Source organism: Bos mutus, chromosome 1 (genome assembly GCF_027580195.1).
Source record: "Bos mutus isolate GX-2022 chromosome 1, NWIPB_WYAK_1.1, whole genome shotgun sequence".
Classification (NCBI taxonomy): Eukaryota; Metazoa; Chordata; class Mammalia; order Artiodactyla; family Bovidae; genus Bos; species Bos mutus.
In genome coordinates, this window is record NC_091617.1 from 73798057 (window position 1) to 73812575 (window position 14519).

At 39.3% G+C, this 14519-nt stretch overlaps 1 protein-coding gene across 1 annotated transcript in view; it reads left to right on the forward strand.

The window, feature by feature from the left end:
• Positions 1 to 2363: 2363 nt before the first annotated feature.
• Positions 2364 to 14519, forward strand: part of FGF12 (fibroblast growth factor 12) — a 601258-nt gene continuing 589102 nt past the window's right edge. Inside the window, exons 1-2 of the mRNA XM_005903170.2 lie at positions 2364 to 2479; positions 2633 to 2775. Coding sequence (XP_005903232.1) covers positions 2763 to 2775 — 13 coding nt within the window. The 5' untranslated portion in view covers positions 2364 to 2479; positions 2633 to 2762. The remainder of the gene's footprint in view (positions 2480 to 2632; positions 2776 to 14519) is intronic.

The following is a 14519-nucleotide window of genomic DNA, read 5'->3' on the forward strand; positions in this document are numbered from 1 at the left end:
AAGCTGAGCGCTGAAGAATTGATGCTTTTGAACTGTGGTGTTGGAGAAGACTCTTCAAAGTCCCTTAGACTGCAAGGAGATCCAACCAGTCCATCCTAGAGGAGATCAGACCTGGGTGTTCATTGGAAGGACTGATGTTGAAGCTGAAACGTCAATACTTAGGCCACCTGATGCAAAGAGCTGACTCATTTGAAGAGACCCTGATGCTGGGAGAGATTGAGGGCAGGAGGAGAAGGGGATGACAGAGGATGAGATGGCTGGATGGCATCACCAACTCAATGGACATGGGTTTGGGTGAACCCTGGGGGTTGGTGATGGACAGGGAAGCCTGGCATGCTGCGGTTCATGGGGTCGCCAAAGCCGGACATGACTGAGTGACTGAAGTGACCTGAACTGAATGGCAAGTGTTGTGTAGGAGTTAATCTTGGAGAAGACCTGAAAGGTAGTTTGGATCCAGATAACAGAAAGGTCTTGAATGTCACACCATGGATTTTGCATTTTGAAGCATTTGAGTTTTTGAAATTATGAGTAAAAATAATGAAAATTTATGAAATCAGAAGTTCTCCCCATTCCATTCACTGTAGATAGTGGGGACGTGGTTATGTAAGAAATCATCTTGGAGTTGCTACCAGGACTCTTAGGTTTTGAGTCTGGTTCTGCTCCACTACATGAGTCTTGTCAAGTTCCCTCCTTGCCTCTCCATTTGTAAAATAATAAATATTACAGGTATGCATAGATGGACTCTAAAGGTATCTCCTTTTCTAAAAGTTCTGAGAGGAAAAGAGCATGTAATGGGTGCAGTGTTAGGGGCAGGAATTATTTATCCCAAAGACACTATTATTCTTAAGGATCTACTTTTCTATTATTCTTAAGGATCTACTGTCACTATAGCCTACTTCAAAAATCTATCAAAATGTAAAGAAATACTGAGTTTTGTGATTCCCCACCCCCCAAATATTTTCTTGGGCATGCAATAGGAGAGCCTACAGCTTGGTAGATCCTAGGTTGTAACCTGTAATCCCATACTTAAGTGTTTTGATTCTCCAGTGCTGAATGGAGGCAGGCTTTGCTGAGCCATGGCAGTTATCAACAGGTCTCCTCCACAAGGATGTCCATGTCTGGCTGAGCCTTCATGATTAATATTTGTAATCATGGCCCTAAGGCACTGGAGAAATCTCAGGATGCCCTCTGAATCACCAGAGGAAGATAGAATTATAGTCTAACTCAGGTTTCTTGTTGGCAGTATATTTTATTGTATTTCAATGTTTTGAAAATTGGGATTAGAAGTTTACTGTGGAGGGATCTTTGTGTAACCTGCGGTATGGGATTAACCTGCATAGCTCCTCCCTTAGCCATTCTAGATACTAGTTTTCTAGGTTTATTTTCACGTCTGAGAATAAGACTATTATTCTCAAAGAGAGACTTATCTCTCAGCAGAATCTGGACTATTGAAAAAGAAAAAGGTAGTAAATATTTCCCTATTACACAGGTTGCAGATAAACTAAGCATAGTGTGGGCTTTTAACATATTCTATGAAAAGAGTGCTATAAAGTATTTTTGGCTTTGAAACCTTCTCTAGTACCTTATACAAGAAAAATATTTTTCTTCTTCATCTTTATAAAAATGATTATGTACACAGCTTTAAAGTACTTCTTATCAATAAAGGGCCTCTCTACCTTTGGGGACTCTGCATCTTGGTAGACTGTTGGAAAGAAGCTAAAAAACACCCCAGGATGTCCTCAGTGGCTTTGTTCGGAGAATTTAGAAGCCCTGTAGCCTGTTCATGGACAGTTTTCAGTTGGAGGCCAAAGGGATATCAGGGAGGCAAGAAAATTCAGTCTGAGTAGCAAAGCAGCAGGCGAATATTAATCTTTGGTAGGTCCAGGGCTACTCCCACTCTATCCCGGAAGAAAAAACAAAACAGATATGGAAATACAAACAGACCCGTAAAGTCAGTGGGGGAAGTGGTTCGGAGGCATACACCTGGAAAGTTACTGCAGCAACTAGGAAGAGAACCCCAAATTGTGACCATTACATGGGATTCGCAAATACACTCCTCTTTTCTCCTGTCTGCTTCTGAATAAAACCATACCCAGCTTGGAGACCCCAGTTTCCTCTAAGGCTTCCGTAATCCCATTTGGAAAATCGTATTGGATTGATACACAATCCCAATCCAATCCATTTGCTAGTTTGCAAAGGAAAATCCGGTCCAGCGTTTATTTTTAGCAGCGCTTCCAGTGACCGAACGCCAGAGCTCTTCAGCGGGGATAACTAAGGACCGTATTGGGGAGAGAAGCAAAGAAGGGCGGGGGAGCGGGAGGCGGCGAAAAGGAGGGGAGGTGGGGGGGACGCCCTGCGCATGCGTGCCAGCGCCCATGCAAATCTGCTGTACATCCAGAGAGCAAAGTGGGATGATCTGTCACTACACCTGCAGCACCACGTTCCGAGGACAGCTCCTGCTTGCTGCTTCCAGACCCAGGTAAAAAGGCAAACAAACAAACTGAGCGGGCACCGTGCATGCATATGAATACCAGGTCGCAACCTATCCCCTGTAGAGGCAATCTGCTGCTGCTGCTAAGTGTCCTTTGGTGGCTGATTGCAGTTTCAAGGTTTAAGAAATCCCATCTTTCAGGAAGCCTGAGGGGAAGAAAGGAAGTACGGGCGAAATCATCAGATTGGCTTCCCGGGTTTGGGAATCTGAAGCGGGCCCGCATCTTCCGGCCAACTTCCATTGAACTTCCCAGCACTCGAAAGGGACCGAAATGGAGAGCAAAGGTATGTGGCTGTCCCCATCGGGGGACTTCCCGCGGCATGTGCGTGTGGCCAGGGCAGTCCTCAGCGAGGGGACTGCAGTGCTTGGGGAGCGAGCATCATACTAGGTCGACAGGAGGAGATGCTATGTCCGTTGCAGCACCAGGGAAGTGTGGCAGGAAGGCGACTTCTTTTTAACTCCCACAGCTTGGAAGACAGTGTTTAATACTCCATCAGTTGCGTAGTGAAGTGTGATGAGTTTTTTTTCTTTTCTTTTTAGGTAGGGGGGTGGGAAGAGTCTTTAGATGGTGGGGGAGGCGAGATGTGTTGATAAAGCAATTTCTTTTCTGTAGAATGGATGGGTTCACATAAATATATTTCATTTACCTTAGGATTGCTGACAGGCACGTTTGTATCTGATATCCAATAATGCATTGCTATAGAAAAAAAATGTTTGGATTTCTCCACCCCCACCCCACGAAGATGGTATTTCTGGGTGTGTATGACCACATCCCACTGCATTTTGAATATATATCAGCAGAGAAATTGGGTCTATTTGAAACTGTGCGTTAGAACTGACCTCTAAGGAGAACAGTGTATCGGAGTACTGCTTGGCTCCAGGCATGATGCATATACTAGTTCTGGATATGTATATATTAATATTTTCCTCATAAGCAAATCTGCATAATGTATACACACTAATTGGTACATGAACTGTAAAAATCAACTTCTGATAGCATATTTAACTCACATAAGCAAAATGACTATTAAAATTGTAGGATTGGATAGCCTTTGGGTTTAACTCCATCTATGCAGGTCTCTTCCTCTTCCTCCTCCTCCTCCTCCTCTTTAAAACGCCCACTAGCTTGCAAGAGTCTTGAGTGATGTGGTCAGATATCCAGTAGGAACACTGGATGTATTTAATCGTGGTGAAATCAGAAAAAATGATGTCAACTTTTATGAAACTATATTCATTACCCAGAACTCGAGAAGCTATATTTGAAACAAGGTTTTATTTTTAAACCAAGAATGTCAGTCATTGTGGTAATGTGCTCAGGATCAGGGAGTGGTGGTGGGTTACCTATTTCTGGGCTGATTAGTAAAACTCAAGTGTCAAGTGATAGCAGGTACATGTTCAAAAAAGTATTTAATTATAAGAGTTAAGTATTTCAACTTAGGTAAGCATTTCCAGTGTGAAAATAACTGAATCAACATAGATTCAGACAAGCTGACAAATTTTAATTGGGATAATTTATTCCTATGATTTGCTGATGGGCATTTCCATGACTAACAATGATGTACATATAGAAGAGACCCCATATCAATAAATATACATGAGGCATATATGTATTAACTTTACTGTAGAATCCATTTTAAAACTAGAAGTCAAAAATTCATAGATGTCTGTAATATTCCAGTTGATTAAGTATTTCTAGAACATGAAATTAACAACAGAGTATCATTTTACTAAGAAGCTTTTTTTTTTTTTTTTTTAAGAGAACACCTGCTATTTGAATATTAAACTTGGTTATCTGGCAAACGTTCTTTGTAACATTTTGCTTTCAATTTATACATGAATTCCTGGCCCATGATAAAAAGAAAATGTATCTCTTAGCAATAATTTTTTATTTCCCCTCTTTGCCCGTAAAATTTGCTACATGTCACACAAAGTTCTAGGTGGTTTACATCTCATACTGATAACAGTAGCATTCTAGTTATTCTGCCAGGCTTGGGATTTCAGAAAGGAAAATCTCAGAAGTGTATCTGAGAAGAATCATGCTAGAAGTTCTAAAAAATCTGTAGCAGTGATACAGGCGTGAATCGCAGCACTGACTCCAAGGCAATGAATAATTTTGTCCCAAGCCAATATTGTGGTCATTTTGCAGAGGTACCAGAATTGCTTCAGGCAAAAGACATGGTGAAAGTCCTCATACACATTGGTTCATGGACTTTTGCAAAACTGAATTAGCCAGATAGTGATCATATAAAGAGTGGTGAATTACACGTTGACCTCACTTTCTGAGTTGATGCCAATGGCACAGCTAAAAATGGTAGCTAACTTGAAATTTTATTATAGAAGAAAATGTGTATTAAGAGAAGTATATCCATATCCCATTTGAACTGTACCTTAACTATTGATACTTTATGCTGCCATGTACAAATTTCTTCCCCTAATAGATTCAAGTTTAGTTTCAGGAAGACATTTTCAAATGTAAACATATATACTTATTTTTTTCTACTAGATACTCTTTCAATGCTCAAAGTACTATTACATGATTCAGTTGAGCGTTCAAGAGTTCTTCATCCTAGAAAAAAAGCTAATGGCCCACTCAGTTTTTAATCTTGTTGCCAGCATTTGACAACCTTCACCTTACCTCCAGCATTTCAAAACCATTCTTAGAGCACTCGTCCAGAGTCTTCAGCAAGTTAAGCATCAGTTATTTACAAATAAGATCAATTTTTTTGCTTCCTTACTTATTGTTTTGCATCACTTCTTGTTATCAGGACAAGGAGGAGAGGTGAATGAATCAGTTGATCCAGCAGTCAATTTCTGGTGTAATTTCAGTGATCCTTATATACCATGGTAATTAATGGTGCTTCAGAGATTTGGATTGGTGCACAATCTGAACAACTTTGACAGAATTTGTGCCTTGGGGTGGTTCACAGACTTTGATGTACATTAGAATCATCTAGTATGCTTTTTAGACCTCCTCATGCCTGGTCAATTACTTCATCAATTGCATCAGAATTTTAAGGTAGGAGACAGGCATAGATTTTTTTTTTAAAGATCTCAGATGCAACAGTGTTCAAGAATCACTCATTTAGACTTTTGATAATCAAAATGTGGCTTGATTTAGAATCTTGATCTTTACTGTAGGCTCACTGAATCAAAGAAAATTCACAGATTATTTGTACGCCCATAAAAGTTTGAGAAACATTGATTTACTGTGAGGAAAGAGGTTCTCTTCCTCTCTTCCCCACTTCCTCCCCGCCCCCCAATCTTCTGTATTTTTTCCCATCCTGCCTGTATCACATAGTTTCTTTGTCCAGCTAGGTTTGCAAGCTTGGGCTTATCAGAAACACCTGTGAAGGTTTTGAAGGATAAAGATGCTTAGGCCACACCTTTAGACATTCTGGTTTAATTGATTCTATTGTAGAACCTGGGCATAGGTATTTTTTAAAAGCTCCTCAAGTGTTGCAAATTGATCGTCAAAGTTAAACATTGGTCTAAGACCTTGCTAGTCAAAATGTAGTCCATAGACAATCAGTATTAACATCACCTGAAAATTTGCTAGAAATGCAGAATCTTGGGCCCTACTCCAGACTTACTGAGCCAAATGTTCATTTCAACCAAATGTGCTTGTCATTTGTACGCATATTAAAGTTTAAGAAGCACTGGTTTAGACCTTAGGGGACTGATAGTATGTATGAATGACACCACTCTGGGCATCTGAGTATAGAAGATGGGATATCATCTTATTAATCAATATGGAAGCATCCGATATGTGATGATGATGTAAGTTTTTGGTTGCTTTGGGAAAGAATGGAAATGAAATACCAAAGAAATTGCTTGCCTCATAGTATTATCAGAAAATGGATTCATTTAAAATACCTTCTCTGTTCTTCCTCTAGGCATTTAATTTTAACCCCTTAATTATCTTTAAATGCTTTTTCTATAGGTTCATTTTTGAACTCCTTAAAATGTCCTGGTGTTAACCCATGGTAGTGTGACATTGGACTGCTTAAATCAAAGCACATCTGCGAGTGAATATAGCTTACCTCCATCCATTCTTTTAAGATCCATTTGCTGTGCCTCTTGTTCCACAAGACCTTCCCTGACCTCCCTTGCATCTAATTAATATTTACTGGTGTATTTTTAAATGATCTAAGTCCCTGTTTGTCCCTCTTATACTGCATTTCTTATAATCAACATTATAATTTTTATGTTCTTTATTTAAATAAGCATTTATTGAGCATCTGCTATGTTCCCAAAGTGCTTAGTTCTGAGAATGTAAAAGAAAACTTAGATGTAGTCTCTGATCTTAAAGATCTCACTCTCAAATCTTCACTCATAGATTAACTTTTTTTGTGGGCATAATATGAAGTTCTAAGAGTCCTCCAGCTGCATAGGTGCCTGGATCAGATAAAACATTTTCATTTACATAGTAGGGATTCAGATTATATATGTTAAATTGCATAGACTTCATTAGTTTATCATGCCATGTTCACACATTCAGGAGATTATAAATTGGGAGAGGTGAAAGAAGTGGGCTTCCTAGGTGATGCTAGTGATAAAAGAACCTGCCTGCCAATGCAGGAGATGCAAGAGACACAGGTTCAACCCTTGGGTCAGGAAGATTCCCTGGAGGAGGGCAACCCCCTCCAGTATTCTTGTCTGGAGAATTCCATGGACAGAGGAGCCCGGCGAGCTATGGTTCATAGGGTTGCACAGAGTCAGACATGACTGAAATGACTTAGCATGCATGCATGCCTAGAATAATCATTTCTCTGAAATCAGAATGGTTAACTCTGCAAGAGGAAAGGGAAATGTCTATGCAGTAACTCGTTTATCAGAACCAGAAAGTGATTTTTTAAAAAGCTGCTTTGTGGTTAAAAAGCAAACAACTAAAGCTCCAAGACCACTGTAGGATGAGTACGATATAACACAGTAAAAACAGAACAGGCACTGAGCATTGGAGATCCCTGTTCTTATCCCAGCTTTAATGGTATAATCTTGGACAAGTTACTTTTCCTGTCTGAGTCTTCAGTTCAGTTCAGTCACTCAGTCATGTCTGACTCTTTGTGACCCCATGAATTGCAGCACGCCAGGCCTCCCTGTCCATCACCAACTCCCAGAGTTCACTCAGACTCACGTCCATTGACTCAGTGATGCCATCCAGCCATCTCATCCTCTGTCGTCCCCTTCTCCTCCTGCCCCCAATCCCTCCCAGCATCAGAGTCTTTTCCAATGAGTCAACTCTTCGCATGAGGTGGCCAAAGTATTGGAGTTTCAGCTTCAGCATCAGTCCTTCCAATGAACACCCAGGACTGATCTCCTTTAGGATGGACTGGTTGGATCTCCTTGCAGTCTAAGGGACTCTCAAGAGTCTTCTCCAACACCACAGTTTAAAAGCATCAATTCTTCGGCACTCAGCTTTCTTCACAGTCCAACTCTCACATCCATACATGACTACTGGAAAAACCATAGCCTTGACTAGACAGACCTTTGTTGGCAAAGTAACGTCTCTGCTTTTGAATATGCTATCTAGGTTGGTCATAACTTCTCTCCCAAGGAGTAAGTGTCTTTTAATTTCATGGCTGCAGTCACCATCTGCAGTGATTTTGGAGCCCCCAAAATAAAGTCTGACACTGTTTTCATTGTTTCCCCATCTATTTGCCATGAAGTTATGGGACCAGATGCCATGATCTTCGTTTTCTAAATGTTGAGCTTTAAGCCAACTTTTTCACTCTCCACTTTCACCTTCATCAAGAGGCTTTTTAGTTCCTCTTCACTTTCTGCCATAAAAGTGGTGTCATCTGCATATCTGAGGTCATTGATATTTCTCCCGGCAATCTTGATTCCAGCTTGTGCTTCTTCCAGCCCAGGGTTTCTCATGATGTACTCTGCATGTAAGTTAAACAAGCAGGGTGACAATATACAGCCTTGACGTACTCCTTTTCCTATTTGGAACCAGTCTGTTCCATGTCCAGTTCTAACTGTTGCTTCCTGACCTGCATATAGGCCTGCAAAAACTTAAAGATTCTTAAATATCAGAGGGAGTTCATTTCGTTTAATTCAAAATATTTAATGAGTTTCCACATTACTTGAGGCTTATTGTTAAATGCAGGGGATGGAGATAATGAATAGTGCATTGGGGTTGCCCTCCAGAAGCTTTTAGTCCGAGGATAAATGAACAGGTCAAGAGCTATTGATTTCTAACATTGTATGTGTCTTCTTCCTTCATCTCTCAGAGTTCTAGTCAGTTACCCAGATGGCTAGAATATAAAGTCATAATGATTAATGACCTCTACAGAGGCACTTAATATTCCACAGCAATAATGTCTGCCTTTTGTTCCACTTTTGGTTTCTTTTTTTTTTTTTCACTTTTGGTTTCTTTAAACAGAATTTTTGTGTGGGAGAACATTTGAACTCTTGCTGAATACTACTCTAAAAGCTGTTCCAACTAACTAGCTACCTGGCTAGTAACCTATTGTCTGAGTTGGGTGTTAATGATGAGGCTTGTTAGCATTAGAAATAAACCTGGGGGTGACCCGTTTGTTATCTCCAGTCATTCCCTTATGCTTGTCCTTTTATCCCATTAAGCTTCTGACCCTATTAGGTGTGGTGTTTTGTGCCTACTGAATGACTAATAGTTATGTTACTTTGAATTTGTTAATATTGGGCTCTTGATTTGTCATATTAACAGCCGTAAATAACACTCATGAGACATTCTGTGTTTTTTCCAAAGGGCTTGTTAATATATGTCATCTCCTTTAAAAACTTGTGACTAGATATATTAACTTCATTTTGTAGATAACAAAACTGAGGTTCAAGACTAAGTAACTTGGGCAATGCATCTTTATTTTCCTGTAAAACAAGACTTATTGTGCCTACGCCAAGCCCCATACCATAATATCATAATTATGAAATTAAATTCAAACCAATAAAGCATTTAGTGTTTAGAATCAGAGTTTTCATTATCATTAGCTGTGTTGTCTTTCATTATTATTAGCTGTGTTTTCTTTTCATTAGGATCTCATCCTAAAGGGGAAAAATTAATCCTTTGTCATTTTTGTAGTTTTAGCAGCAAGCATACTTGCAGCTACAAATTATCTTCATTGACTTTTGAAAAGGCTTTAATTTACCAATAAGTATTTCTTTTGTTATTATTCCATATTTTTTTTTTTGCAGTAACTCCTCAAAAACGTGAATTTATATTTGTTGCTCAGACATAGTTTCAAGTCAGTTATATAACATCTTGTGGGTTTGGGAATGGAAGTGCATTGGGTCAAATATCATACCTTGTGTTAGTCACTCGGTTGTGTCTGACTCTTTGTGACCCCCATGGACTGCAGCCCACCAGGTTTCTCTGTCCACGGAATTCTCCAGGCAAGAATACTGGAGTGGGTTGCCATTTCCTTCTCCAGGGGATCTTCCCAACCTAGGAACTGAACCCGGGTTTCCCACATTGCAGGCAGACTCTACCGACTGAGCCACCCGAAGTACCTATTATACCTTGACTGGATTTAAAACATTGATTGTGTAAAATCTGGCTGGTAACAGGATTTTCAGTCAGGGGTGCACATCTGAATCATAGGGCACCCTGTGGTACCTGGGGCTCAGATATTTAAGAAGCACCTCATGTGATTAGGATGTGCACTCTCAATTAGGAATCAATAGATAAGCTACAGGTGAGTCGGAGAAGGCAATGGCGACCCACTCCAGTACTCCTGCCTGGAAAATCCCATGGACGGAGGAGCCTGGTAGGCTGCAGTCCATGGGGTCGCTAAGAGTCGGACACGACTGAGCAACTTCATTTTCACTTTTTACTTTCATGCATTGGAGAAGGAAATGGCAACCCACTCTAGTGTTCTTGCCTGGAGAATCCCAGGGACGGGGGAGCCTGGTGGGCTGCTGTCTATGGGGTCACGCAGAGTTGGACATGACTGAAGCGACTCAGCAGCAGCAGCAGCAGCAACAGGTGAGTAATGTAAAATTGTAACATGTACGTGTGTCCTTGTCAGAAATACTACAGGACTCCTTACAGCCAGGACCTTCCTTTTTATTATCACCCTCTGTAGTGTTAAGAGAACATATGTGTATAAGAGAGAAACCAATTCTTGTCCTACAGGCTTGGGTTAGAAAACAGACATGTAAATAGATGGCATGTGTCTGAACCCAAGAAGACACATCACTTCTCCCAGTGTCTTTGTCCTCATCAGCATCCTTGCATGCAGAACATGATGGATTTTGTTCTAGTATCAATGTCTACAGTTCTAATTTTAGTTTGTTATTCTCTCCAGTTACTTTTTGAAACAGTGTCCATCTCCCTGTCTTTGGGAACGTGGGACTCCCACCCAGGGAGGCCATGGTGTTTTGCTGCTGTGATGCAACTGATGGTACATTGGCAGAAGTCCCAAGGGACACCTGTTGCCTCTCAACAGAGCTTTTCTTTTTTTACTTTTTTAAAAGCATATACTCTGCCTGGCTTTTTATCTGAAACAAATCCCACCACCAGTGATTCAGAGAGTACAGATAATTGAAAGTGAGCTTTAAACATTGTTGGGCAAAAAGGAAAGGGAAATTGCTATTCTGTGGTCAGTCTTGTTTCCCTACTATTTGTGGACTGGCCATTAGCCTGAGATGCAGTTGAAAGGGACTAGACTACAGGAAAAAATCTAGAAGCTTTCAGAGGCCATTGAGAAGATAACACATCAAGATTTCCTTAACGAGCAGGAAGCAGCAATACCAATCTGCTAATAGCACGTCTTTTAGTCCCCATTCATTCCTACAACTATCACCCATGTGAAACAATCGGGTTTTTCTCAATTCCTCAAACACTGATACCAAATATGTCCAGCAAACCTCATTGCAATAAAAATTAGAAATTCCTTTTTAACTTTTTGAAGGCAAAAAATGTAGATGATTCTGATTTTTTTTAATTTATTAATTTTAATTAGAGGCTAATTACTTTACAATATTGTATTGGTTTTGCCATACATCAACATGAATCCGCTACGGGTGTACACATGTTCCCAATCCTGAACCCCCCTCCCACCTCCCTCCAACATGTATAATATCATATAAGAAACGAATCGCCAGTCCAGGTTTGATGCAGGATACAGGATGCTTGGGGCTGGTGCACTGGGATGATTCTGATTTAAAAAAAAAAAAAAAGTTGAGGTGTTTTTGTCCTTAGTCTCATTCACGTGCTAGATTGCGTTTAGATGCTCTACAAATTAGAGAATTTCACAGGGCTTATTACATGATCATTCTAATTGTTAAAAATCTGGAAAGTTTAAAATTAGGTTATTTAAGCAGTTTTTGTTTTTTACAGAGGCACTTCTTTCATTTCCAGATATTTTTAACATTTCTAGCACTACTTAAAATTGCATTTGATTTACTCTTTTTTTTCTTTTCTGGGATTTAAAAGAGAAATATTTGCTATGTGTCAGGAAAAAAGGTTGTCATATAAAACATGCTGTATTTGCAAGCCTACAAATAGTTCAGAATAAGATGACATGGACTTTGCATCAGCATAAAAAGAAAACCAATAATACAAGTATAGCAATATCCACAATGATACTGAGGTAAGGGAGACAACCAAGGCAATTTTCAAGCAAAATGATTGATTGATTGATTTAATAAGCAGTATTTATTGAGTGCCTACTATGTATTAGATTATCTAAGGGTAAGCTTTTTAAACTGGTGGGATTATGAAACTGTATGCTAGGGTGATTCGTTGAGGCATAGAAAATATGATGCATGTTCTGATAAAATAAAACTAATATTCAACCAGATGCTAGAAAACCTGGGTTCTAGTTTTAGTCTCTCTAATTCAATGGAGGAACTTTAGGAAAAATCTTTCTCCTCTCTGGACCTCAGTATCCTAAACCTTTTTCTTTTTTTAAAGAATGTATATAACTTTATTTGCCTATTTATTTCTACTTTCTTATTATGAAGAAACTGCTTTTTCAGCTTGTTTGTATTCTTCCTTTACTTGATCCCTTTTAGACTTGGTGTCTATAGAAAATAAAACAGGGTGATCATAATTACCACATTAATTCTTAAGGAGCTCCTGATAGGTTTGAACTAGTGTTTTCAGGCTGTGAGTTGTATGGATGAATTTGTTGGGCACACAGCTTGGTTGAGCAACTGAATTAGGAAGAGTAATTAATTTGGTCCCACGTACACACAAGTGAAGTGAAGTGAAAGTCACTCAGTCGTGTCTGACTCTTTGAGACCCCATGGACTATATAGTCCATGAAATTCTCCAGGCCAGAATACTGGAGTGGGTGCCTTTCACTTCTCAGGGGACCTTCCCAACCCAGGAATCAAGCCCAGGTCTCCTGCATTGCAGGTGGATTCTTTCCCACCTGAGCTACCAGGGAAGCCCATGTGCACACAAAGGTGAGAGAAAACGGATACTTGGCTGGAGTTTGTAGATTGCATGATAGTAACCACATACAGGCTCAAGTATGTCTGAACCAATGCATGGTTGCAGTAGAGATCTTGGGTTGAGTCTGGAACCTTGGACTTGAATTTGGCTTCCTGACCCAACTCCTTGTGTGAGTTTGAACTGGTCATTTCCTTTCTCTATCATTCTTTCTTCTTCTGTGAAACAAGGATGGATCAGAGGCAAGGTTCTTTATCTATGGGATTGTAAGAACCAGCATTTTTGAGTGTTTACGTAGGGACAACAGTGATTATGTTTTATTTAAGGATTTATGGTTGTTTTCCTTGGTCTCTACTATGTCTTTAGTTAACTTAGTGGCATTTTTGCTCGTCAGATTGCACATTATGTTTTTGTAATTTTTTTTCACCTATCTCATGTGTCTTTACAAATAAGAGTAGTTTATTTATATATTAGTCTTATGTGAGGTTGATTTGGTGGATATAGTTTTCTCTGCTCTCCCAGCTGTAACCAGCACTTCTCCCATAAAAAAACAAAGACAAACACAATAATGCCAAGGAGTCCAAATGTTGAGTGTTTTACTAACATTATAGAAAGGATATTTGATTTTTTTTAGTTTTCAATCATTTGTGACATTAAAAAATAATTGCACTCAGTCCTTCATTGTCTTCAAACAATTTACATTCATTTTCTCTCTTCTGATGTTTGATTGGCAACTGATCATTTTAGATAGAAGAAGACATCTTTTACTTCCAGATAAAAGTTATCCAAAGTCTGAGTTTCATAATTAATAAGCTGAATTTCTTGATTGTGCAGAGAATAAAATTTAGTGATGGAATGAAATATTTAACAGCCATTAATATGTTTATGAACATGAATTGTCAGAAATCCTTGTGATATGATGGTAATTATAAAAAATAGTGATACAGGTATATGCACCAATTACAATAATGTGAAATTTGTATGTCCATGGACATAGATGGTAATATATAAAAAACGGTAACATTTGGGTAATGATGATTGGATTGTAAGGACTTTTTCCTTTTTCAAATCTTTCATCAGTATTTTTTTTTTCAATAAAGCATAAAATAGTCTTCCCAGGTGGCTCAGTGGTAAAGAACTCCACCTGCCAATGCAGCAGGCACTAGAGATGCAGGTTCAATCCCTGGGTTGGGAAGATCCCTTGGAGAAGGAAATGGCAATCCACTCCAGTATTCTTATGGGAAATTCCATGGACAGAGGAGCCTGGGGAGCTACAGACAATGGGGTTGCTAAGAGTCAGACATGACTTAGTGACTAAAAAACGACACACTAGATTTTGGGCTCAGTTATAAACTTTTTAAGCAGGTCTACCTAAGACTGAACTAAGCAAAAATCTTTATGCTTGATGGTTCATGTTTTATTCATGTGAGACATTGAAAGGACATTTGAGGAGATAACAGTCTTTTTAAATTGTGCTTATGTATCTTTTACTATGTATTGGGTACTGTGCTTTACATGTAATGACTCATTTAATCCTCATAACAATCCAGTGAGGCAGGAGCTATTATTATCCCTATTTTAGGGAGTAAAAACCCCAGCATAGAGACATTGAGTAACTTGACTAAGTCACATAGCTAGTGCAGAGCAGAC